Raw genomic sequence first — 24953 nt, 5'->3', positions numbered from 1 at the left:
GGAGTTTTCGATAATCGCTTTATTAAATATACATTGACTGAAAAACACAACGTGGGAATCATTGGACATTAGTGCCAAGACAGAAAGGAGCAGCGACACAAGAACGGATCAAGGAACTTCATGGCAAATCCCGCTCATCTTTAGTCCTTCACTTACTGGTCCTGTGAATGAGCACAAAAACACATGAAGCACGATGCGTCACAAACCTCTGACAAACAACACATTTCACCCTCTGCACTCACCTTAACCATGTTGCCATGAAGCAGGTATGGAGACCTAAAGTCATGCTGGCAGTTGGCGTATCCCATTCCCAGTCCCAAACCTGAACCAAGTGAGACAGGCCATGTACGACCTGGGGGGGGGGGGGGGGGGGGGGGAACACATAAATTATGTTTTAAAGAAGCAAATACAAAAAAAACAAATGCATTTACCAGTCTCCCTTAAGAAACAGCACTTACGTTTAAAGAGAAGGACGGAGAACACAACGCCCACAGCAAGACCAGTTACTGCAGAGAGGAAGAAAAAAAGAGAGCACGTAAAGTAAAGTGACTGAACCACACATCCAACAATGATTTCACTTCAGTACTGAGGCAATGTGATCACATCTGATCCAGTATAAAAACCGGGCTGGCATAGATGTAGACCTGTAATGAGGTCAGCGAGGTGCCGCTATTATGTCTAATGCAAGAGTTGGTAAATAGCACAAGTTAGCAAGACATTGCTCATTAGGAAAAGAGAGGGAGACAAAAGGCAGCAAGAGAGCACAGACTTCCAAGACAGAACGGGAACAGTAAAAGGGGTGCAAGAGAGGGGGAAAATAAGTGAGAAGGAGCGGTCAAAGAGTGCACACATGTGCAGGTAAGCAATGCCTTGACCCGGTGTGGTCCAGCAGGAGGTTCGTCTCAGTGACACAGAAGCTGGCTCAGTTGTTTGAAGTGCTCAGACCGGAGTGGGATCTTGAGGAGGAATGCGTTTGTGCGCTCAGCTTCACCTCGCTGCAGGCCACACCACATCCAACAGCGGGCCAGCCAGCACAGAAAACACATTTGAAAAAAAACAGCCATTTGGGCCCCACCGACCCGTAATTGAATTCAGTAAGCTATGTAGCATGACCCATTTGCCTGAACCCTCAGACTTTTCTCTTTAGCACAACTTACAAATGTCAAACAAGACCACAAAAGACGCAGCACGCCCTCAGTGCAGATAAACAACAAACCATTGTCGTCTGCGTCCACTTCAAGCAAAGAGTTAGTTACATTTAAGGTTCTCCGGCTTTCTTTGCTCTTCAGCCAGAGCCCCCTTTGAAGCCCCTGATCTGCCACTGACAGTAATACAGTAAAAGCACTGGCAAAATATGAGGGCTGATCAGCATCTCATTTTGGCGTCCTCTCTCTTTGTCTGCACGTCTCCAAGGGAGATGGTTTATAGCAAAAACATTTGTGCTGCAGTAGAATAAACTGTATAACCCACAGGCTACGAAATACTCAGTCGGTTTCCCAGAAAATGAAGTCCAGAGCTAGTTAATGTTATTGTTATTCGTTTGTTCATTATTTCAAGCATTTTTGGGGAAATGGCATCAATAAAAACATTCCATCTTGTGAATTTAGTGCAGCAAACACAACTTCAGATGTAAAACTCACATTGCAATTTTAAAACGATTGTGGCGGCACATTTCTCTGTGGAGCTAATGCTTGTGATGTTTCTGTGTGATGAAGGAGACATTGTTCAGGATTTGCACAGACTTATCTTTCCTAATATGATACGGTGAGAGTCATTACTGTAATTGTGAAGTAATATAAATAATGTTGGTTTAATTGTGCAGCTGTTATTACTGGTTTTGACAGGCATTCATGGTGGCCTTAGGATCATTTGCAATAACTCTGGTACCCTGACATTTCATCTCGTGCCATCATCAGATCAAAATTTGAAATTGCGCAATAATTTGGTTCATGACTCAGACTAGTGACATTACCATCAGCTTTGTGTTTTGTGCGAATTGGCAACCGTTAGTGTGCTACAATGCAAACCTAAGACAGTGAACAAGGTAAAAAATGATATCAGCATGTTGTCATTGTGAGCATGATAGCATACATGTGGTGAAGACTAATAAAGGCCGGTCTCACTCTAACATTGTTTCTCAAATTAAATGTTTCCAATAAAGACAGTTGTTTCCCGTTATGAAGAGAACGTTTCTAATTATTTTCCTCCCCAACATCAATGCGCATGCTTTCCTTTCACTTTTATCCCTGGCCAGTGTATATCTCCTCTCATCCTTTGATGTTCAGTGCATATCCTTTGTAGGATATCCAAAGTTTTACTCCTTAATCTGAACCTGTGTGTGTAAAATGACGTATACATGTACCAGAGGATACCAAACTTTTATCTAGTTTATGATTTGTCTGAAGTTAACAATTTGGAATCATTAACATTGACATCATTAAGTGTCTTTTAGGACAGATTGTTTGCCAGTCTGAGTATTTGAGTGCTGCATCAACACCCACGGTGATCTGCTCAACACCCAACGCTGTGTAGTTCAGTGACGATTGGTTGAGAGGAGGCCAGAGTCCACGGAGGAAACCTCTCAACCAGGAAACATCTTTTCATTTTGATCGGACTTTCTCAAAATCCCTGTTATACATAGCAGATGGTTTTGGCAGTAAATTCAAACATGTCTGCTGAGTAGTGTGCGTATTAGCTATCTATCAAAGTAAATGTTACACATAAGCTGTTTTCAATGCGAAGTGAGTGTACAACAATAAAAAAACGATGTTTTTCAGTTAGAAGACAGAAAAGAGACATGTACTGATACTGCTCAGATTGTTCTCTTCCTTCAGCACTTCTCGTTCTGCTGATAATGGGCTAAATGTAGCAAAATATCTAAACTGGGAAATTCTGAAAAGGCACCTCAGTCCATGCCGTGCCAGCGTTCTCTCTCCAGAGCGGATAAATCTGAAGAGGCTGGCTTTGCATTTTCCTGTTGACAGAGAAAATCTTCTGGAAAACAATAACATATGTCCTCCCAGACAGGCCCGCAGGCTGCAAGGAAGGAAATTATGAACCGTCCAATCTCTGAACCCATCGGCTATCGAGCATGCTACATATGAATAAAGAATCAGTTTAATAGAGATTATGAACCATCTGTCACACAGCACATCTGATGTCATCACGCTGTATTTACATGTATGAAACAGGATTAAATCACCATTTCATACAGAAGAACCATATTTGATACATGCTGTATTAAAACAGAATACGGAGTAGGAGAGGACTTAATAGTGGTTTAACTGAGCAGAGTAATCAAGTGGTCTGTCCCACTCATAGATTTAGCAGTTTCTAATAGTTTGGGTGATTTCGGGGGGACAGACTTCGCAGATTCACCCAGTTTCATGTGGTCTGAGTTGAATCTGCACCTCTGACAGTCTTAACAAAAACCTTGTGTGTGAGATATGCATTCGTTTTAAGAGCCAGAGTATGACTGTAATGCTCTTTGCTACTATCTGTAAAATGTTCAGTTGTGGGCGATGGAGAGATGAGACAGCCTGAGTCAGAGAACTAGTCTAAGGATGAAAGTGGACAGAATGAACCTTACCGGCTGTGACGTTACGCCATCCGTGTACTCTGATTACTCTGTTCACACACTCAGTACAGTCCGTTAATCAAAGCCCAGCTTGTATCCCAACGCTGTGTGGTCTTCTTCAGTCTAATCATTCTTCACCCAAATAACAAAACACGTTAGTTTGACCCGTTCAGCGGACAGGTTTACGGTTGACCTTAGTAAGCTGTGCCAGGATGGTCAGACACATGTCCCGTGGAAAAGGACCTCGACTGGCTGGTAGCACAGCTTATTTACCACGTGTAATGTACTGCAAGATACCTTACAGACGCGTTACATCATAATATGACATTTATGAAAAGACATTAACCTGTTTTCACGGCTGTATCAGCAAGACAGCGGTCCCATTTCCGTCCGTGTACGTCTGCCATGTTTTCAGCTGTCAGGAAGCTCCTCAAAGTATCGCGAGAGAAATATAAAGTCACGTGAACTCACAATTTTCCGGTTTTTACCTCCATGGTTTTTACAAACAGTTTATGATTTTATGCCCTTCCGGTTTTTGTTTTGTATTTGTATTCAGCTCCTAAAATAACGTCCACTTTGAGTAAACATCTCTTTTTGATATCATATTCATTTAATTAGGCAACATGGGACATTCAACTTGATGTTACAAAGAGTCTAAACAGCACCTTCCTGTTTACACAAATGCACGTTCACACATTTGATAGAAATAACATGTATTGGCCCCCTGAATTTCTGTTCCGTTATTTTATTTTTCACTGTGACATACTTTTAAAGGGCTAATCCTTTCGATAACATATTTAAAACCAACTTGTCATTTCAGTAAACTGGTATATGTCTCACTTTGCCTGATAAAGGTTCTGTACATTAGAACTTCTCAGTAGTTTTCAGTGCTGGTGAAATCTGGCCTTGCATGTATGCATGATGCATACATGAACAGAAAACTAGGAGATCCAATGTAATGCTATGCAGGCAGTAACAGTAGGCATTTGACACTGGACTGAGATTGTAGCTAGATTACTCCTCCTCTAATGAAATTCCAGCGGACTACATGCTGTAAGATGCTGCTTTCCTCTCAGTAAATATTATACAGATGTTGGAGGGGTGTACAGGCAGGTTGCCCATTTACAAACAATCCAGGATGCACATGCAGCTTCAGGGCAGAACTCATATTTGAACAATGCGGTGGTGTCTTTGATGTGGAGAATTTTATAAATAAATCAGAAATATCTATGAATAATAATAATAAAAATATACTTGCTCGCTAACCCCTGAAAAATTGTCACACGAAAGACATTAACCAAGACTGTGTGGAGAAATGACCTTACCGATTGTCAATAAGTAGGGAAACTTTCACATATGTGATGTACAACTGTTTAACATTAAAAATCATACTTATGATAGCACCTTTGATCCTTATATGTACAAGTTGTGCATTTTATCATCCAAAGTCATGAGTCTGCAGCTCTAGCCAACCAGAATAATTACTCACTAAGTGTTGGTTAATCCTGAGGGAGAACACCAGCAAACCAACACATTTAACTCAATGGCAGGTGAAAGAGGTGGGTATTGATTAACGTTGCAATCAGCAGTAGACATGATTTTACATTACAAAGACTCATTTCATTCTGTTTTGATATTTTTTTTAAAGCATTAATGAACCACCAGTTACTATAGGTGTCGCCAAATCCACCACAACAGCCCATTAACCATGATCGATCATCACCGTCAACACATTTAGGTATTGTAAAAATGCATTCATTCATTTCACCTGCTTGTATACTTGCGTCGTTGTTGCACAATACAAACAAAGGTACATTGCTATTCCATTTAAAACCAATCAAACTAAACCCGAGGGAGTCTTCAGAATACGAACTTATACATATAAATACAAAATAAAACAAAAATAAAAAGCAAGTAATAGTGAAATAAAGAGACTACTATATATGGCGTCATTGACTGATTCCAAAATATTTAATGACAAAGGGAAATAAAAAATAAATGTATTATAAAGGAATTATAATTATACGTATGTCTGTCTCATGTCAGACGATATGTGTGTATTAAAAGGATTAGATCAGAAATAAAGGTAGAACACAGTGAATGTAAAAAACAGGAATATGAATACATTATTTTGATTTGCATAATTTCTGACATTTTAAAATAAAATTCATAAAAGGAGTAAAACTCTGTAAACATTGCATTAACAGCAGTTTCCAGTCATCGAGCAAGGCTTTTTTTTCAACTATATTCAGCGTATTTGTCTATCTCCTACCCGCTGAGTGCACATTTACTGCACCACTCCTCTCTTTCCATACTTGGCAATGCCTTTCTTGCACCTTCGCTATTGGCTGCTGCAGAGAAAGCCCGGAGTGACCCGGATGTGCAACCGAGGCCTGTGTTTTCTGACTGCAGCCTCCTTCCTGTAGCCCGGTTGAGGAAGTGAATTTCGCTGACAGGGCTGGGTTCAGTGAGGGAGAGGCGAACAAAACATCTTCCGTGGGGGCTATAAAAACAACACAAGAAGAAGAGACGCGAGGAGTGATCTGTTGAACCGTAGTAAAGCTAAGGTGTACAGTCATCGTGCTCCCCTGCCCCGCCGAGACCGCCGCAGACATGGTAAGGGCCGCGGTAGAGCTGCAGGAGACAGGGACGGGGTAAGAGGGTTTTGGTGGGGCTGCTGCTAACGGCTAGCGGTGCTAAACTAGGCTAACGCTAGCTGGAGGTGCTGGGTGGTAACCTGAGAGCAGCAGCAGGGGATTCAAGTGTATAAATCACCGACACACATCTAAGTTGCTGTGTTTGCAAAATGTCCCCGTACCAGATACGAATGAATTAGCTCCGAGGCTAAGCTAGCAGCTGTTTCTTCCAACTAGTTGGCTAGTAGCTAGCCAAGCTAGATGCCCCGTAGGCATAAAGTTAGCACAGGATGTTTTGGGTTTGCAAGATCGTGTATAGTATCAGTGAAGTCTTAAATAAGGTGTGCCCCCCTCCCACGCACACAGTTATCCAGTCGTGCACCACACACGCACACACGGGCTAATATAGTCAAGCCCTTGGTTGCCTGTAGCTAAAATAAGACTGCTTGCTCCTCCTATTCCTAACTACGACAAGCTGTCAACCTCCTCAAGCTTTTCCTGCCCGACGAGTTTGATCTTAACTTTGGATATAGGAACATGTTAAATTCTGACATTCCCTTCAAATCATACCAGCAGTTATTGTTTACTGTTGCATGTTTGTTTTTAAAAACATTTTCCAATCTAATAACTTTATATGGCATTGACATCACAGTAATTGATCATGTATTTATGCTTGAAAAATATTGTTTCATATAAATATATATTAGTACATGTTTGACTTGAGCTATTCTTGCATAGTGGAGCACAGCGGTGTGTTTTTGTAGTGAAGACTACATTTTCTTATGCCTGAGTTTGGAAGAGCAGCTGGTTTTTCTCCATGGTCTCCCAATCTCATCTGCCTCACCTCATCCATTCTGCTGGCTGAGCCTAACCGCCTCCCCTGACCCAGGGGGTTGTTGGTCTGAGCTATTGTTTACACAGAGACAGGAGCACCGGTAAACACTGTCAAGGAGCGCAGGTGTCCGATGGTGCAGACTGATTCATCAGCTGAGAGAGATTTTAAGACTGGCAAAAAGCAACTCAGAGGAGAGGAAATGGCATGGGAGACTTTGCCTTGAAATTTCTGTTATGGTCAGGGTCATCCTTTAGGAAAATGTTTATGTAAAAAGGGTATTCTACTTTATAACATGTCATTGCCTTTTTACCAGAAATCAGTTGCATGAGTACACTCTGTCAGGCTTTTGCACTTAACAGGAGTCTCTTCATAGATAAGCTACGGTGGAGAGTTTTGTCAACATCTAAAAGGGAGGTGAATAAAATGAGTATAACAAATAATGTAGCAGGGCAAAAAAACTATTTTATCTCTGGGCTTTCACACCGATTGTGACGTTTGTAATGCCACGTTAAAAGTGACCAGAAGTTGGTAAACACAGTTACACAACATTAAAGTTAACCTTAATTCAGTTACTGTAAAAATATTTAAACTACTGTAGTGGTGACTTTTATGGCACTGTCTGATAATGCTCAGATGAAAATGAACAAGGCATAGTTACCTGTGAGGGTTAGCTTAATAATGGGGTTGTCCCTCTAGTGCAGGGGTCTTCAACTAAAATTCCAAAAGGTCCAGATTGAGAAAATCTCCATAAAGAAAGTACACATCAATTATATTTTAACAAACTATTATTCTCAGTTTTCAAATTTAACTGGATGGATTATAAACAATACATAAATAAATGTTATTCTCATTTCAAGTAAAATAATGGCTGTATTAAAGAATAACTGACACAACAGAAAGCTTTTGAAGACTGTGCATCTTAAAATAAAGTAATTCATTTTAGAAAAATGTATTTCACTGAATTGTCCTGCAGCTTTAAATTCAGTTCATTCAGGTGTGAAGTGATGTCAATCAAAAAGCCACAATATTGTGTTTTTGTCTTCTAAAAAGATAAATCAGTGAGCATGGACTTTATCTGTGGTTATTAACACTTGTTTCAGCTCTATTCTCTCTGGTAACAACATTGTTGGGACAGTGAATTCATGCGTTAGGATTCTGATCATATTGGGCTCTTAGGTTTATTTTCTGTCTTCATTTCAGATGTGAGTGTGTACGTTTGTTCAAAGGAGTTGTGCATTGTCTCGTAGTGCGCTTTATTTGCCGCTTTTATCAATAGTTACGGTTTCTGAACATATGACACACTGCCTGTGGGAAGAATTAACATAGAAGAGTCTGTTCATTCTTGCTTATAAATTATATTCTCTCTGAACACGTTTCTCTTTTTGGAGAACTGATATATTTATCTATACTAGTAATAAATAAAACATCTGTACGGTTCCCTTTTTTACCAGCTTGTTCCTGCCCAGCTTTTTGAACACTTAACAAATGGCATTAATATTAGTATTAGCCAACAGCAAGACATTAATGAAAACTACAAGGTGTCATGATTGCTGCTGACTCTGGCATCTGTCTGACTGTCTGTGGGAGTGGGTGGGTAAACGATGCTTCATTTACTTGCATAGTGAGTTTGATATTTTCACTTCATATTTTATCTTAATTCATGGAATAATTATTTTTCCTAAACTAAAAATAAAAATAATTAGCTCAAGCTCCACCCTCAGACTCCTCCAGCATGGAGCCATTTTGCATCAATTGTGTTTCATTTAGTGCACGTTTGTGTGCATTGTGACCTCATGATCATATAGGCTTGTTGTCAAACTAGGCTAAGGCTGCTTGTGTTAGATGTATATGGGTGAGCTTGGGGGTGTTCATGTTTATAATCACATTTGCTTACCTGTCATTCTTTGAACTCTTTGTAAAGTTGGGGGTGTCTGTCTGAAAGGTGCTTTGCCGTGTTAGACGTGTTGCCTCACTGGTCTGTGTGGCTTTGAAACACGTTTCGCAGACGGGTCTCTGTAGGTCAGTGGGCTTTCCTTCACTGTGTGCAATATAGCCAAAGTACTTCCAGATGATACTTCTGGCATCTTGTTTTCCAACAACCCGAGGACAGTCGGTAAAAGCTTCTGCATGTCTCCCCTGTGATCACTCTGTGAGTGCGCGCACTGCCTGTTGCTGTGAGCGCGCTGGGCAGCCCCGCCCCGTTGCATGCCTGCAGGCAGCATGACAGGGAGCGGAGCAGCGAGTGCGCTCTGATCGCGCGCTATTTTAATAAAGTATCGATACTAAAAATATGCAATCGTATCGTTTTTAACGTACAGGTACCGCGGTACCTTTTTAGTGTCGATACACCGTGCAACCCTACCGGTTAAAGTACAAACTCGCTGCCTAATATATGTGTGATTCCGAAATATCGATTTTAGGTCCTAGGTCCGGATGCAACTGCGTCTGGATCCGGACCGCGGTCCGCCAGTTAGAGACCCCTGCTCTAGTGTTACTCAACTTCCTAAATCTTCTTACACATTCCCCAGAGTTTCATGTTGTGGCTGGTCTGTCCTCCCCTGCTCAGTGCTCACCAATGTCCTGCTGCTCGCTGCACAGTTAAGGGAGAGAAACAGAAATTCTTGGGGGAAGGCCGAGCAATGCAGTCCTGTCTTTTCTGAAAAGTGAAATATTTTACATTTAATTTATCATAAAACTGCTACACAACAAAGACACACAGTAAAAGTGAAGACTGTTTTGTTAAAGGAATGTTTCCTTCTGGATAAAACATACAGGAATGTTCATCTGCAAGAGTTGAAGACTGGCCAGCTGCTTCACAAACTGTAGTTTATTGGAAACATTGACTCTCAAACATGAGCCGAGTACATAACAAAACAATCCTCAGTAAACAACTCAAACATGTAACCAAAAGGCTGTATTGAAGATTCTGAATGAGTTTTGGGCTCATTGTGATGATAGTGAGGTTTTTAGTGTTTGTTACAAAACACACTTTACAGTATTTCTGTCAATTCTACAAAACCTACCGTCAGTTCCTACACTGATACAGTTCGTGTTTTACATTTAAATATTGTTTGATCGGTCACATCGTTCGTTCGCTTTGCAGTAATTAGTCAGATCTTCATGTCACAATGTCTGGGAGCAGGCCCAAAAAGACACGTTCAGCCATCAGGTTCTAATGTGTGAGAAAAACACTCGACAATGCATTGTGGGTCACACACCACCAGGCTGAAGTTGTTTGATAAACATATGTGGCCATGTTTCACCAATTTCCTGTGAGAAACTCTGGCACTCATGCCTTCCAAACGTCCATTTGTTCATTTAATTTCATCTGCTATGAAGACTGTTTGACAGTGATCACCGTGTGGGGAAGGATGAGGGACTATTGCACTGTCACTGCACCTACTGGTCAGTCAGGATGTCTGTGTGGAAGGAGATCGGGTCAGAGATAGATACCCTTAGTCAGTGATGTGAGAGCAGATGTTTTCGGTTAACTTAGCTGATGCACTAAAACGTCGAGTCCGTTACTTGAATTGACAGCTTTGTGCAGCAAGAAAACAAAACGCCCCGCGTTTCAAGGGCATTATAAATATTAGTCTTGTAAATCTATATATTCTACTTGTCTGGTGCCAAATTAAAAAGCCACTCAACTTTTACTGGCAACATATAAAACTCGGCAGCAACCTCCGTTTCTGCCGCGTGAAGCCGATGCGGAAGTGTCTTAAAACTTTCATTCTCTCTACTGACCAGCAGGGGGAGACTACTCCAGATTCAAAAGAAAGTCGGATTGTATGGAGGTCTATGAGAAAATGACTTCTCACTTGAGTTATTACCTCAATCAATATAGCATGCTGTTCATTTAGTAAATTATGGTCTCATTTAGAATCAAGCAGACCATAGAGCGGAGTATGCTTTAGGGCTGGCATACTGTGATTGACGGGTCGCTGCGCTAATTTCCCTCGTCCGCAATCCCGATATGGTAACTTCCGTTCATCGGGGGGGGGGGAAATGGCGATGGCCGCACTCCAAGATGGCGACTGCAAAATCGCCAACTCGAAGCTTCATAACAGCAGTCCACTAACCAACGGGTGATGTCACGATGACTACGCCCACTTCTTACAGTTTATGTATATAACCAAAGATAAAAATGAAATTTGGCCGAAGTTACAGTGTTGACATTTACCTGTTTGGACTCTTCCTCTGCCACACTACCTGCTGCTGTTTGACGATAAGCTGATAGCAATTCCACTCAAATGTGCCGCCTGTGCTCCGTGACACACGCCTCACAGCCAGATGAACGCATCCTTTGACCGCTCATGGACTATCTTCACCGACCTCACTTATTTGCATATGTTCAGACGAGCCACATGTTAGATAGTTGGATAGTTTTCTGCACTGTGAAATGCAATGAGGTCAAACTTTTGACAATTGCTCTTTCATCTGTAACGCATGACAAATCATGTGTGCTGCTCAGTCTGCTGAGCTGGAAACTTTGTCTGTCGTCTCTGCAAGCAGAGTTTGCCTGCAAGGGTGTGGATACTTCCTCCACAGCAGCTCCTCTCATACCCTCGTCCAGAATGTAGCGGGCCTTTATCATTGTGGTGGTCATTATTTATAGAGAGCATGCCAATACTCAGTCCTGATCCAATACCTGCATTTATGTTCCTACATAATACAACTGCACAGTGCACAGTAATCGAGAGCCTCCTCATTAGCGCAGCAGGGCGTCTCACAATTAGGTTCACAATTTTTCAAGTGTGTCTTTAAACAGTCAGGTGCCCGTATGAATGGAAGCAGGTTTTGTCTAATGTAATCATTCCTCCTGTTTCTACTGGCCCTTAAGAGATAACCTCTTAATGCGCTTACTCAGTAAGAGATGGGGTAAAAAATCCACAGTCCTTATTCTCCATTAAAACAACATTTCAGAGGTTATGTGACGATATGGTGAAGCTTCAGCAGTCTGAGTTAGTACAAGAGTTTGTTTTCTGAGGCAGTGTTGACTTGTTGAGCTGCAGAAGAGGGACAGTAACTCGGAGGACATTTTGTACTCAAAAGGTTATAACTTGAAATGGAAGATTCCCACTTGATTTGTAATATACTCGAGCCAAGACGGCACACGGGGGACTGTGGAGACCCCGGCACTAGTGTTTGGTGTTGTTGTTTTTCCAGGAAGATTCTGGATTTGAACAAAACCTTGTTAATCCTCAGCATGAACATAGCACTGAAGTTCAAGTGAACTTGTCAAACAGCAGAATGTGTTCCAGAATGTAAACACTAATTGAAAGCAGCTTTTTTTTGATCAGGACATTACATTCCACTTACCGTAAATGTGAAACCAATTTTTAAATATGGTGAAATGATGAATGTTGTCTTACATCATTACAGCTGGATCTGTTGGCTTTCTACGTCAGCTGTAGTGAGGAACACAGAACAAGTTAGTCGTATTATCAATTATTGAACAGTAACTATTTGACTTCAGCTCTGACGTACATGGTTTTACACGACAGAACGTTTTATGAGTAACTCACTTTCTGCCTTTAGAAACAACAGACATTTTTAAATCTGTCAAGTTGCCTCACGAGCTGCACGTTGGTACAACAGTTGTTTGAAACGTGGTCAGTTGAAACATACCAGTATACAGTAACACACTGAATGCGAGTGTGGCGGGAAGCTGCCGGGCTGTGGCGCTCTGAGCTGATGTGTTTAACTATAAAGTGATCGTACAGTGTTGTAACCGTTGTCTCTGTGTTTTCAGAACGACCAGCAGCTGGACTGTGCTCTGGACCTGATGAGGCGTCTGCCTCCTCAGCAGATCGAGAAGAACCTCAGCGACCTCATCGACCTGGTGAGTTATTGTCTTTGCTTCGTCCTCTCTGGTTTCTTTACGGGGAAAGCCGGCTGTGTCCCTCACAGACCACCTCACACATGGAGGGGGGGGGGGGGGGGGGGGGGGGTGGTCACACTTCTGTAAGTTACATATTGGACCACAGTCGGCTTTCAATGAAATCAAATGGCGAGATATAGTAACAAACAATTGTTTTCTAAATTGATAATAACGGATTTTGCTTAATGCTAGAAAGATGTCAGTCATAAGTGAGGCTGAACATTTTGGTAATTGTTCCAAAATCATTTTTTCTTTCCCAATATTTATTCTGATACCTAAACTTGTACCGATGCCAGTGTTTCAAAAATAAAGTTTAACGGACGTAGTTCCTCCTGTTTTATATTGCTGTGAAAACATCTCCTTCAAACAACTATTTATTCAAGATTACATTTCAACACATGATGATCACGTTATAATTTACCTTCGCATCGCAATGTAACTCAACGGAGCCTCTGTTAACGGCTGGTAGCTCCGTTATTTTAACTTCATTATTTTATACTTGAATGACAACAGACTCAAAGCCGACCTCTCTCTTCCCCACCCACTGTAGTGGGAAGATGAAGGCTAAGGTGTGTGTGTGTGCCTCTTGTGGTTTTGTTCTTGTTTCAATGCGACAGTTGCTGCACATCAGGGTGACATCTGGGTAACTGAGGCTATTTTTAGCATTTGATATAACAAATAATTTTTTTTTGTTAAATCAGTGAATCACTTTAATAACTTGTAAATTAATAATTTCTCTCCTTCCTACATTTTTCTGTTTTTAATAAACGTTTAGAAATTGTTTGACCTGTTTGGTGGTTTTTAACAGAGCAGTGCCAGCTGAGTCCTACAAATTAAGCAAAATCAGACACAATCAAACCACACGTTTACCATTGTTTGCATGACACCTTGTTTTGTGGGCATATGTGTTCTCACCTCCCTCCTCCCTCACCTTTAACCTCTCTCTACCCAGGCTTCGTCTCTCTCTCCTCACCCATTTCACTGTGTCCGGTTGTTAGCGCCTATTATCGCAGCCGTCAATCACCTCCACTGCCAGGCACTTTTTGGCTCCACCATCTCTGCTCAAAGTCTTCCTGGTTACTCAGAATCACCTGAAATCACCTCTTTCCTTCCTGTTTGACCCGCATCTCTCCTGTCTCGTCCTATCCCCCCCCCCTTCCCTTGTCTTATCAGTCTGGGCTGCCAGGTGTGCGTTCAGGGAGATTTCTTTTTAGGGAAACAGTGCCTCCTTTGTGTCTGTACTCTGATGTAGGAGGACATAGAGAGGGGAGTCCATGTCAGTCTGTGAGAAGTAATTTGTACCACCTTATCCTTTAGATATTATATTTCCCGTTGATTCGGTGATCTCTGCTCATTGATTGGAGCTGGAATGTGAAAGACATGAAGTTCCAGCTAATTCTTGACCAGAATGAGAGGATTAAACACAAGGCTGCTTTTGTTTTTGCCGTGTACTCTGGTCCTTCAGTCCTGCACGTTTTAGAAGTTGGCATCTCATACAGGAAGTCTGCACTGGCCAAAATATCTTGCTCATATGTTTCAAGACAAACAGAACACTTAATAACGTGTCTGAGGAGATGTGTTACAAACTTTTGCGGAAGTTTCTGCGGCTGAGCGCATGAAAGTATCCGTGCTGTGGAGACCAGTGTGTTGATGTTGAGCTTTTTTCTCTCCGTGTGTGTGTGTGTGTGTGTGTGTCCAGGTGCCCAGTCTGTGTGAGGACCTCCTCTCCTCTGTGGACCAGCCCCTGAAGATCGCCCGGGACAAGGTGGTGGGGAAAGACTATCTGCTCTGCGATTACAACCGAGACGGCGACTCCTACAGGTCGAGTTTATGACTGCACTTCAGTCATGGACCAAAGGCAGTGACTGAAATGTTTTCCTTGGCTTTTAATGGGTTTTGTAATGTCCTTTTTTAAATCACCAGATCCCCGTGGAGTAATAAGTATGAACCTCCCATTGAAGACGGTGCAATGCCTTCAGCTCGCCTGAGGAAACTGGAGGTCGAAGCCAATAACGCCTTTGACCAGTACAGAGACCTGTGAGTGCCAAGGAAGCACCCTCATGGGAAGTTTTAACAACCGGTCGGCGTCGCCCTCTTGTGACCTTTTGATGTGTTTTGTTTTTTTCAGGTACTTTGAGGGCGGCGTGTCCTCTGTGTACCTCTGGGACTTGGATCATGGCTTCGCCGGAGTTATTCTCATCAAGAAGGCCGGGGATGGATCCAAGAAGATCAAAGGGTGCTGGGACTCCATCCATGTGGTGGAGGTGCAGGTGAGAATCAGCTGATGTGAAATAGGTTGACACTTTAATTTGATCCCGCCCAGACTTTTTGTTTTCTTAGAGGGAGTCAGAACGGGCAAAGACGAAAACTGCATGACATTTGCAGATGACTGTTAACATCAGTTACATGTAGGAGGCGAGGCGTCGTACGTCTTTAGACTGCGATGCGGTGCAACACTTCCAGGTTTAGTCTGGAGTCTTGTCTCATTGCTTGCTGTGTCTGTTGTGCGAGCAGGAGAAGTCCAGCGGCCGTACTGCTCACTACAAACTCACCTCCACCGTCATGCTGTGGCTCCAGACAACCAAGACCGGCTCCGGCACCATGAACCTGGGCGGCAGTCTCACTAGACAGGTGTGTGTTGGACTAGACCACCGCTGACACGTCCAGCCTCTCTGTGGTCATGCATTAACTCAACGTGTCGTCTCATCCTTTCACAGATGGAAAAAGACGAGACAGTTGGAGAGTCCTCACCCCACATCGCCAACATTGGCCGCCTTGTCGAAGTCGGTATATCTGATGCCCTGCGTGTTTGACTGCTTAGCATTAATTCAACTCTCCTGCAATGTAATGTTTCTCAAGAAAAGGTCTCATACACAGGGTTCTGCAGATCCTCATTGGGATTTAATAGTTGCATACTTTATATTGTATCTCCTGTCTACACCACCATTATTATGTTTAGGCCGGTAATCACACCGCCCTGAAGATGAAGCCGGCCTGTGTAGTCTTAAGCTAGTGTTGCTTTGTATTGTAACAATGAAGAAATACCAGTGTCACTGTGCATTATGTTCAGCACATTTCACACATATGAAGTAATTATCGAACAATGTTGTCGTTGCTAACCGGAGAATAAACCAGACTTAAAGTTAAGAATGTTTTGATTTGCGTTCCAGGATATGGAGAACAAGATTCGCTCCACACTGAATGAAATCTACTTTGGGAAGACCAAGGACATCGTCAACGGCCTAAGGTAACGCTACATGAGCTGCTTCCATCACTTGCCTCCCTCTCTCCTTTTACAGGACCTCCAGTCAGCCGGGTCCGTTGTACCGGTCTTACTGAGAGAAGAGTCCGTTTACTTCTGCTTCACCGTCTGTTGACCTGTCCAGCAGACATTTTCTTACCTCTTTTGTCAATTTCTGTCATTTTTAATTCTTTTGAAACCTACCTTTGCTTCCCCTCTTGTCAGTTGAATTTCTTCTGTATTCGCTGAACCTCCTCTCCATCCCGCTCCTATGATCCTATTTCATTTATTTATTGCCTTCTGCTGCCATTCTTCTCACTGTCTGTCCTCCTGTCCATCCTCTGTCACCTCTCCTTCCCTGCTGCCTCTCCTCTGTGCTGCAGATCTATTGAGTCTTTGCCCGATAACCAAAAGTACCGGCAGCTCCAGAAGGAGCTGTCGCAGGTCCTCACCCAGCGTCAGATCTTCATTGACTAGGGTCAGAGGTACAACCTGGCATGTGTGTGTGTTTGTGTGCATTTCAGTGTGTATAGGTAAGTACAAAACCAACACGGGACTGTTGCTCATTCCTCACTGCTCCGTCCGTGGTGCCCGTGGTGCTCAGTACTTTTAAGGAAGGAAGATATTCATTTACTTCAGACATATCTTTGATATTTCCAAACACAGCCGCTCACTCAACAAACTTTTTAAACTTCTGAAAACGAAGTCTGGTCTGAACTCTCCTCCTGGTTCTATCCTCCAAAACGGTCTCTCATAAGTCGGTTGAAGTTTTGTTCATGTATCAGCTGACCAATCTGTCCACCTCATCTCTAGGTCTAGTGTCCTATATTGACTGATGTTTGTGTGATTAAGATATTGCTGTTGATCACATTTTAAACATCGTTAGATCTTAGGCACGTGGGGCGTTTTGTACACCACGGTTGTTTGTTGAGATGTAAATACAGCTTTTATCTACAACAAGCCAACTGTGAACGTAAAGTAGAAGATGATACAAATCAGAAAAGTCTGGTCACAACACGTCATTTTATACAGTTTAAGTGTAAATGTCTGCTATGGGGACTAACATCATCACACGTATGTCATCCAAGACTGTTTAGAGACCCCAGTATGCAGAAATATTCAATCACACGAAAGAATCGCCGAAAATAATACAGTTTTACTGCACGCAAACAACTGCATGGATTTAGCCTCAAACTGCATGGGGTTATTATAAATTGGGCATGTCTAGGGTACCGATGAATCTCATTTCCATTAGATATCTTTAAATACCATTTATTTGAATCAACACTTGAAATGAAGGCGCTTGCAAATGTAAACCATTTCCTGGACCAAAATAAAACCATACAACTAAAAAATGTTAAACCAAACGTTTAAAATGTTCTATGCGCGTTCAGTTTCCCTCACCGAAGCCGATCTTTGAAGCGACATTCAGCCGCCTTCCCAACAAGCTGACACGGCTGGTACCAATAGATTAATGAGGGTTCAGGCTCTCGGGTGACCCTTGGGTGTGTATGTGGGACTGTATGCTTCATGAATACATTTTGTTGAACATTGAGCAGCTGTGCAGCCATGTTGTGCATGTTTTGTTTACCTTGTAGTCTAACAGACGAACCTTCTGAGGGAGCGGCACACAAACCATGTCAGAGTATTCAAAGCAGTCACCACCCGTGATGTTTCGCAGTTGGTTGCCCAAATAAGGTTTCCTTAAACGGCGTGTTGATTGCGAGTGCAGCACTTTGTCCTATCAGAGGAGCCACATGCCTCTGTTGAACACAATCATTTTCCTCAGAAACGCAAAAGTATACTTTACCCACAAAATGACCTTTTCATATATCAACTACTCACTCCGTGTTACCATGAAGAGTTAGATGTTATATTGACACATAATTCTCAGTTCATTAATCATCTTAAAATAATTAAAGATCAGTGAGTCCTGCTACAAGACCGTGTGGGCAGGTACATGATTCAACAGCATGACATCACTAACTGTTGCTTTTTCTTGGCCTGCCATGAATGTGTGCCATGTGCACAGATGTGTGATGATGCATATTCCTCACCAGCTTCTCTCCACACAGGAGTTAGACTGTGCTGTGTGTCTAACGTTGCTCTTGAACTTAGTGTTTCTGTCTCGCTGGAGAAACTTTTCCGGTCTCTCTCGCTGTTGTTTCTTATTTTGACGTTGTAGGCGCTGATCGTCTCTCTTCTCTTCTTGTCTTCTCTCACACAGGAGTGTTCAGACTCTGGCTGACAAGTCAAAGCAGGAGGCTCTGAAGGTCGACCTGATGGAGGCACTCAAACGCAAACATACCAGCTAGAGTTGCTACTGTTTTTTGTTTCTTTCTTCTGTCTCTCACTCTCTCTGCCTCATCTCCGCCATCTTTTCTCTGTTTCTTTACTTCTCTCCCTCCACGCCTGTTTCACTGCTGCACTCTTGTTTGTTTGTGAAAAAACTAAAAGAAAATGCATAGCTTTTTATTTGTTTTTGTTTTTTTCCCGTCTGGTTTTGTTTTCATGCATCTCATCTGCCACGAAGCCGTTCACTCGCGCTCCCTCTGTCTCTCTTCACCCCTCTCTTCTCTCTTCTCTCCCATGTTATGGATATGATGATAGTATTACCACGTTAATGATAATCTTACAGTGTGAGGGTCATTGTAGTAATAATCCCACATGTTCACAGCTGATGTGTCCTCGGTCAGTTTCAAATGAGTGATTTTTGGCCCAGCTCTTCCTCGTCCTCGAGGAAACGGACACGGTGCTGGAGGTGGCGTAGGCTCGACGGGGCTGTCACTATTATGTACATCAAATTTATTTCAAGCACCTACTTTTGTCTGCGACACCCCCCTGATATATTTGTATAAAATTATTACTGTCGGTGTATAACTTTCATTCTTATGGTTATTAAACGTGTAACCACGAGGGCGGCCTTCGGTTTGTGTTACAATCGTTTTACTCTTTACTCCACTCTGTCCGCATGCATGTGAGCCCGTGTGGGGCTGCAGTCAGTGGAAATGTGGACTTGTCAAACATGGGGGATGGACTGTTATAATCACCGGGTGATTACACCCACAACATCACCCCCCCCCCCCCCCTACACTGTGTATAACATGACATGCCTCCCCTCTGTTCAGCTTATTCAACTTTTCTCTCTCCTCACCTACTACGTCTTTGTTGGGGGTCACAGTTTGTCATTGTGTCTCAGTGGAAACCTTTGTCTGTTTCCATTTTTGAGGGGAATCTTTTTGTTGTATTTTTGTTTTGTTTTTATTTTGTAAAGCTTATGATTCATATTGTATTAGAGCCTCCAGCAACAATAAAAACAGTAAAAAGCTCCTTATTTGTTTCTTCATTGTTTGAGGTAAGGCACAGAACAGCGAGTGGACAACTTCACAAACTGCATTCCCATTCACTCACCGTGCTAAGTATTTATAAGCGGAATATTACTATGTAATTATTGTTTGTAACCCACTATAAAGTAGCAAAGCCCAGTTGTTGTAATAAGTATTTATAAGATTAGTTATCATTTTTAGGACAATTACTCTTTAAAAGTAACACAAAAGTTGACCAATTTTCAAATTATTGAAAACTAATGTAATTGAAAATCATTTCAACATTCTGCGAGGCTATCAGAGCTCCCAAAAAACAGATCACATTGGCATCTTCAATAGTTTGCGGGTGAGAGTACTTTGATCAGACTGTTGTTGAAACACGTCACGTCACGTAGCAGCAATGTTGGTGTTAAGTTGGTTAGCATGTTCGGTTGATAACTTTTCATGCTGGTTTTGCCTGCAATGGTTTCAGGTTTGTGATTCATCTCTGGATAGGTGCAATAAGGTGCAATCATTTTCCGGATCAGCAAGGGGAGGAGACAAATATAACTTTGCTTTCCATTTATTAATTAAAGAACTTCAAGAAACACTTAAAGCAAAGAACTTTGGGCTGCAGTCTTACATGAAAACAAAAATATTGAAGATGTCCAATTTGAATTGAAATTAATAAATAAAAAACATTCAAGAATACTCTATTCTGTTACGTTTAAGTGCAACATGAGGTATGTTGATACCCTCGTCCTTTGATCAATATTGAAAGAAAACAGCCAATGTCTGCAGCATCAGAACAGTCTAACACGCTCCGCTCACGTGAGCACACTACTGCTTTATCTCTGTCCACTGACACTGCGTTGATATTCGGGGACTTGTTACTTGAAAAGGAACAGCGGCAAGAACACTTTATTACACACTATAATGATTAAACTGTAAAAATAAGAAATCGATTAATCCGCGGTTCACAAGTGTGCCGAACCGTGAGGTGTGATCCGAACCGTGAGGTGTGATCCGAACCGATCACGGATCGATCCGTGATCCGTCACCACTACCGGTAACGTTATATTGCAGCAGCAAGCTGCCGGTAACGTTATAAGTTTTGAGACAAATGTTTAAAAGTTTAACATTAAATATGAGAGAAAGGTATAATACAGCAATTTAAATGTTTGATATTAGTTTAATTTGACAACTCTTTTGTCAGCCAGCTGTTTTTAAGCAGTAAAAGAAAACTGAACAGAATGAGGCTTTTGATGGCTTCATGTTTGTCTATAACTCTTCCTCTGAGGAGACAAGAAATATTTAACAACTAAAGAAATGAAATGTTTTCAAACGTGCAGCAGGTTTTAACCGAGGCTCTGCTTGTGAATGAGGAAACAAAGTTCACATTCACAGCGCTGCTCCTCTTCCTGGAATGAAGCACAGCTTGATAACCCTCCTTCTTCCTCCTGCTCTCAAACACAGCCGGCTCCACCCTGTCCACATATCTCCTTGTTCCCTCCCCTTCAGATCTACAGTTTTAAAGATGGGTGTAACCAACATGGTGGTGCAGCGATAGAGCCGACAGCCTCCATTCACTGAACAAACACATGTTGTTCAGATCAGAAGTCAAAGCAGAGTCACTTCTAGTGAAGCGAAACTCAGACAGTCGTCGTCACTGAGAGGTGAAATGGCGCAGAAAGGAGTTCAGCTGGATCAGGAAATCATCTCTTGTTCCATCTGTCTGGATCTACTGAAGGATCCGGTGACTACTTCCTGTGGACACAGCTACTGCATGAACTGTATTAAAAGCTTCTGGGACGAAGAGGATGTGAAGAATCTCCACAGCTGCCCTCAGTGTAGGCAGACCTTCACACCGAGGCCTCTCCTGCTGAAAAACACCATGTTAGCAGTTTTAGTGGAGGAGCTGAAGAAGACTGGACTCCAAGCTGCTCCTGCTGATCACTGCTATGCTGGACCTGAAGATGTGTCCTGTGATGTCTGCACTGGAAGGAAACGGAAAGCCATCAAGTCCTGTCTCGTCTGTCTGGCCTCTTATTGTGAGAAACACCTCCAGCCTCATTATGAAGCCCCCGTCTTTGAGAAACACAAGCTGGTGGACCCCTCCAAGAAGCTCCAGGAGAACATCTGCTCTCGTCACGATGAGGTGATGAAGATGTTCTGCCGTACTGATCAGCAGTGTATCTGTTACCTCTGCTCTGTGGATGAACACAAAGGCCACGACACAGTCACAGCTGCAGCAGAAAGGACTGAGAGGCAGAGAGAGCTGGAGGTGAGTCGACTAAACATCCAGCAGAGAATCCAGGACAGAGAGAAAGACGTGAAGCTGCTTCAGCAGGAGGTGGAGGCCGTCAATCGCTCTGCCGACGAAGCGGTGAAGGACAGCGAGAAGATCTTCACCGAGCTGATCCGCCTCATGGAGAAAAGAAGCTCCGATGTGAAGCAGCAGGTCAGATCCCAGCAGAAAAGTGAAGTGAGTCGAGTCAAAGAGCTTCAGGAGAAGCTGGAGCAGGAGATCTCTGAGCTGAAGAGGAGAGACGCTGAGCTGAAGCTGCTCTCACACACAGAGGATCACAACCAGTTTCTACACAACTACCCCTCACTGCCACCACTCAGAGAAGCTACAGACTCGTCCGCCATCGACATCCGTCCTCTGAGCTACTTTGAGGACGTGACGGCGGCTGTGTCAGAAGTCAGAGATAAACTACAGGACGTTCTGAGAGAGAAGAGGACAAACGTCTCACTGGCAGCGACTGAAGTGGACGTTTTACTGTCTCCTTCACAAGCAGAGCCCAAGACCAGAGCTGAGTTCTTAAGATATTCACGTGAAATCACACTGGATCCAAACACAGCACACACACAGCTGTTATTATCTGAGGGGAACAGAAAAGCAACAGTTATGGGTGATCAGTCTTATTCTAGTCACCCAGACAGATTCACTTCATGTCATCAGGTCCTGAGTAGAGAGAGTCTGACTGGACGACGTTACTGGGAGGTGGAGTGGAGAGGAAGAGTTCATGTAGCAGTCGCATACAAGAATATCAGCAGAACAGGGAGCTCTGATGAATGTAAATTTGAAAAGAATGACAAATCTTGGATGTTACAATGTGTCAAAAACGGTTTTACATTTGTGTACAACAACATCCAAACTCCCGTCTCTGGTCCTCAGTCCTCCAGAGTAGCAGTGTACCTGGATCACAGAGCAGGTATTCTGTCTTTCTACAGCGTCTCTGAAACCATGACTCTCCTCCACAGAGTCCAGACCACATTCACTCAGCCTCTCTATGCTGGACTCCGGATTTATTATCATGGAGCCACTGCTGAGTTCTGTAAACTCAAATAGTCAGAAGTGATTGAAGGAACAGCAAATTCATTTTTGTGTTTTAATCCTGAAACTCATTTTGTCTCCATCATTGTCGCTTAATTGCTCATTTTTCTTCAGCTGTCAATCAAAGATTGAGGGCGGTACTTTGACATCTTCTCGTTGTTGTTGTGTAAATGTTTGAGTGTCTTCAGGTGGAGCTCCTTCCTGTGTCTGTTCAGCCATGGAGGCTATCACTGCTCATGATGATCTTTGTTGACCTGAACTGATATTTCTCTTCATGAAAATGTAAACTGCTCTGAGGTTTAAATGTTTGATAAATATGCGTATTGATGTATTTGTTAGTTGTTGTTTCTCTTCCACTGCATGGCTCTTAAAGAGAGAAATCACCAGAGCTTCTTTATCAACGAGATTTAGTTCTCAGCACTCTTTGTAAAGATTTCTTAAAGTGAAATTATGTTCATTTTCTACAACAGATTAAATGTTGTTCTTGTTGTTTTCTTAATCGTTGTACAAAAGAGGTACTATGATGTATTATATAACTAATTATTATAATCATAATCAACAAGTAAATCATACATTATTCTCTTTTACATAACTGAGATTCTGGTCAAACAAATAGATTGTGAGGATGAAGTGAATGTGTTCATTGAACAAGAGTCACTGAACAGACTTTACTGATGGGATGTGAACAGACTGAAGGTTTACATGATGAATAAAGTATTTCTTGATTCAAGAATGAACAAAGTATTTTCTTCTTGTCTTATTTACAGGGTTTCATACAAAGCTGATGGAGAAAATGTGAAACTAATATGCGAGTATAACTGAGTCAGTTATACTCAAAGTACAGAGTTCATGTTTAGAGCAGAAGGACATCGTCAGTCAGTCTCTGTCCTTTAAACTGTCCTCACCAAAACATCTTTGTCACAGAGAAATGAGCAGTTTTATATCACGTGTCACTTCTTACAACCAACATTTTGGTTTTTTTTAATTCAGTAAAAGCTCAGGTCTCAGAAACATTCAGTGTTTCTTTGTCACTTACCTGTATCATGCTGTCATTCGGTCCTTCACTGGGATGTGTGGTTATTTTATTCCTGCTGAGCCCAACATTGTGATCAGAGTGCGCGCCAGGCAGCATCCTGAGCACCGGTCTACCAGCTGGATCATCACTGGACATGAAACGCAAACATACCAGCTAGAGTTGCTACTGTTTTTTGTTTCTTTCTTCTGTCTCTCACTCTCTCTGCCTCATCTCCGCCATCTTTTCTCTGTTTCTTTACTTCTCTCCCTCCACGCCTGTTTCACTGCTGCACTCTTGTTTGTTTGTGAAAAAACTAAAAGAAAATGCATAGCTTTTTATTTGTTTTTGTTTTTTTTCCGTCTGGTTTTGTTTTCATGCATCTCATCTGCCACGAAGCCGTTCACTCGCGCTCCCTCTGTCTCTCTTCACCCCTCTCTTCTCTCTTCTCTCCCATGTTATGGATATGATGATAGTATTACCACGTTAATGATAATCTTACAGTGTGAGGGTCATTGTAGTAATAATCCCACATGTTCACAGCTGATGTGTCCTCGGTCAGTTTCAAATGAGTGATTTTTGGCCCAGCTCTTCCTCGTGCTCGAGGAAACGGACACGGTGCTGGAGGTGGCGTAGGCTCGACGGGGCTGTCATTATTATGTACATCAAATTTATTTCAAGCACCTACTTTTGTCTGCGACACCCCCCTGATATATTTGTATAAAATTATTACTGTCGGTGTATAACTTTCATTCTTATGGTTATTAAACGTGTAACCACGAGGGCGGCCTTCGGTTTGTGTTACAATCGTTTTACTCTTTACTCCACTCTGTCCGCATGCATGTGAGCCCGTGTGGGGCTGCAGTCAGTGGAAATGTGGACTTGTCAAACATGGGGGATGGACTGTTATAATCACCGGGTGATTACACCCACAACATCAACCCAATCAGTATTTATAAGATTAGTTATAATTTTTAGGACAATTACTCTTTAAAAGTAACACAAAAGTTGACCAATTTTCAAATCATTGAAAACTAATATAATTGAAAATCATTTCAACATTCTCCTTTTTTCCTTCAGCTGAAAAAAAACTGCGAGGCTATCAGAGCTCCCAAAAAACGGATCA

The 24953-nt window shown here is 42.3% G+C and overlaps 3 protein-coding genes across 4 annotated transcripts; 2 read left to right on the top strand and 1 right to left on the bottom strand.

The window, feature by feature from the left end:
• Positions 1 to 7: 7 nt before the first annotated feature.
• On the bottom strand, positions 8 to 4017 carry LOC306797734 (MICOS complex subunit Mic10-like). Its single transcript, XM_079297129.1, has 4 exons — positions 3924 to 4017; positions 459 to 506; positions 243 to 352; positions 8 to 161 (listed from the first exon to the last, which is right to left on the bottom strand). Exons 1-4 carry the CDS (start codon positions 3982 to 3984, stop codon positions 153 to 155), a joined length of 228 nt encoding a protein of 75 aa, XP_079153255.1. The 5' UTR covers positions 3985 to 4017; the 3' UTR covers positions 8 to 152.
• Positions 4018 to 5970: 1953 nt separating this feature from the next.
• On the top strand, positions 5971 to 19500 carry capzb (capping actin protein of muscle Z-line subunit beta). 2 transcript variants are annotated; one of them, XM_079265678.1, is made up of 10 exons: positions 5971 to 6193; positions 12801 to 12890; positions 14629 to 14750; positions 14853 to 14966; positions 15058 to 15199; positions 15444 to 15560; positions 15647 to 15712; positions 16100 to 16176; positions 16554 to 16655; positions 18398 to 19500. In XM_079265678.1, exons 1-9 carry the CDS (start codon positions 6191 to 6193, stop codon positions 16645 to 16647), a joined length of 825 nt encoding a protein of 274 aa, XP_079121804.1. In that variant the 5' UTR covers positions 5971 to 6190; the 3' UTR covers positions 16648 to 16655; positions 18398 to 19500. The 2 variants fall into 2 exon arrangements, with proteins under 2 accessions (XP_079121804.1, XP_079121805.1); XM_079265679.1 differs by lacking the exon at positions 16554 to 16655.
• A 1641-nt stretch (positions 19501 to 21141) lies between these two features.
• LOC306775333 (E3 ubiquitin/ISG15 ligase TRIM25-like) lies at positions 21142 to 23027 on the top strand. The gene has a single exon (XM_079265676.1). It carries the CDS (start codon positions 21157 to 21159, stop codon positions 22828 to 22830), a length of 1674 nt encoding a protein of 557 aa, XP_079121802.1. The 5' UTR covers positions 21142 to 21156; the 3' UTR covers positions 22831 to 23027.
• The last annotated feature ends 1926 nt before the right edge of the window (positions 23028 to 24953 follow it).

This window comes from Melanostigma gelatinosum, assembly GCF_949748355.1.
Source record: "Melanostigma gelatinosum genome assembly, chromosome: 3".
Taxonomy (NCBI): Eukaryota; Metazoa; Chordata; class Actinopteri; order Perciformes; family Zoarcidae; genus Melanostigma; species Melanostigma gelatinosum.
The sequence above is the reverse complement of the archived record's forward strand: the minus strand, read 5'-3'. Positions and strand labels throughout refer to the sequence as shown.

Coding starts and splice junctions, on each gene's coding strand:
- LOC306797734 (XM_079297129.1), bottom strand. CDS start 3,984: ATGGCAGACGTACACGGACGGAAATGGGACCGCTGTCTTGCTGATACA. Junction 507..3,923: donor TGATACAGCCGTGAAAACAG/GTTAATGTCTTT, acceptor TCCTCTCTGCAG/TAACTGGTCTTGCTGTGGGC. Junction 353..458: donor CTCCGTCCTTCTCTTTAAAC/GTAAGTGCTGTT, acceptor CCCCCCCCCCAG/GTCGTACATGGCCTGTCTCA.
- capzb (XM_079265678.1), top strand. Junction 14,751..14,852: donor CGAGACGGCGACTCCTACAG/GTCGAGTTTATG, acceptor TTAAATCACCAG/ATCCCCGTGGAGTAATAAGT. Junction 15,561..15,646: donor GCGGCAGTCTCACTAGACAG/GTGTGTGTTGGA, acceptor ATCCTTTCACAG/ATGGAAAAAGACGAGACAGT.
- LOC306775333 (XM_079265676.1), top strand. CDS start 21,157: ATGGCGCAGAAAGGAGTTCAGCTGGATCAGGAAATCATCTCTTGTTCC.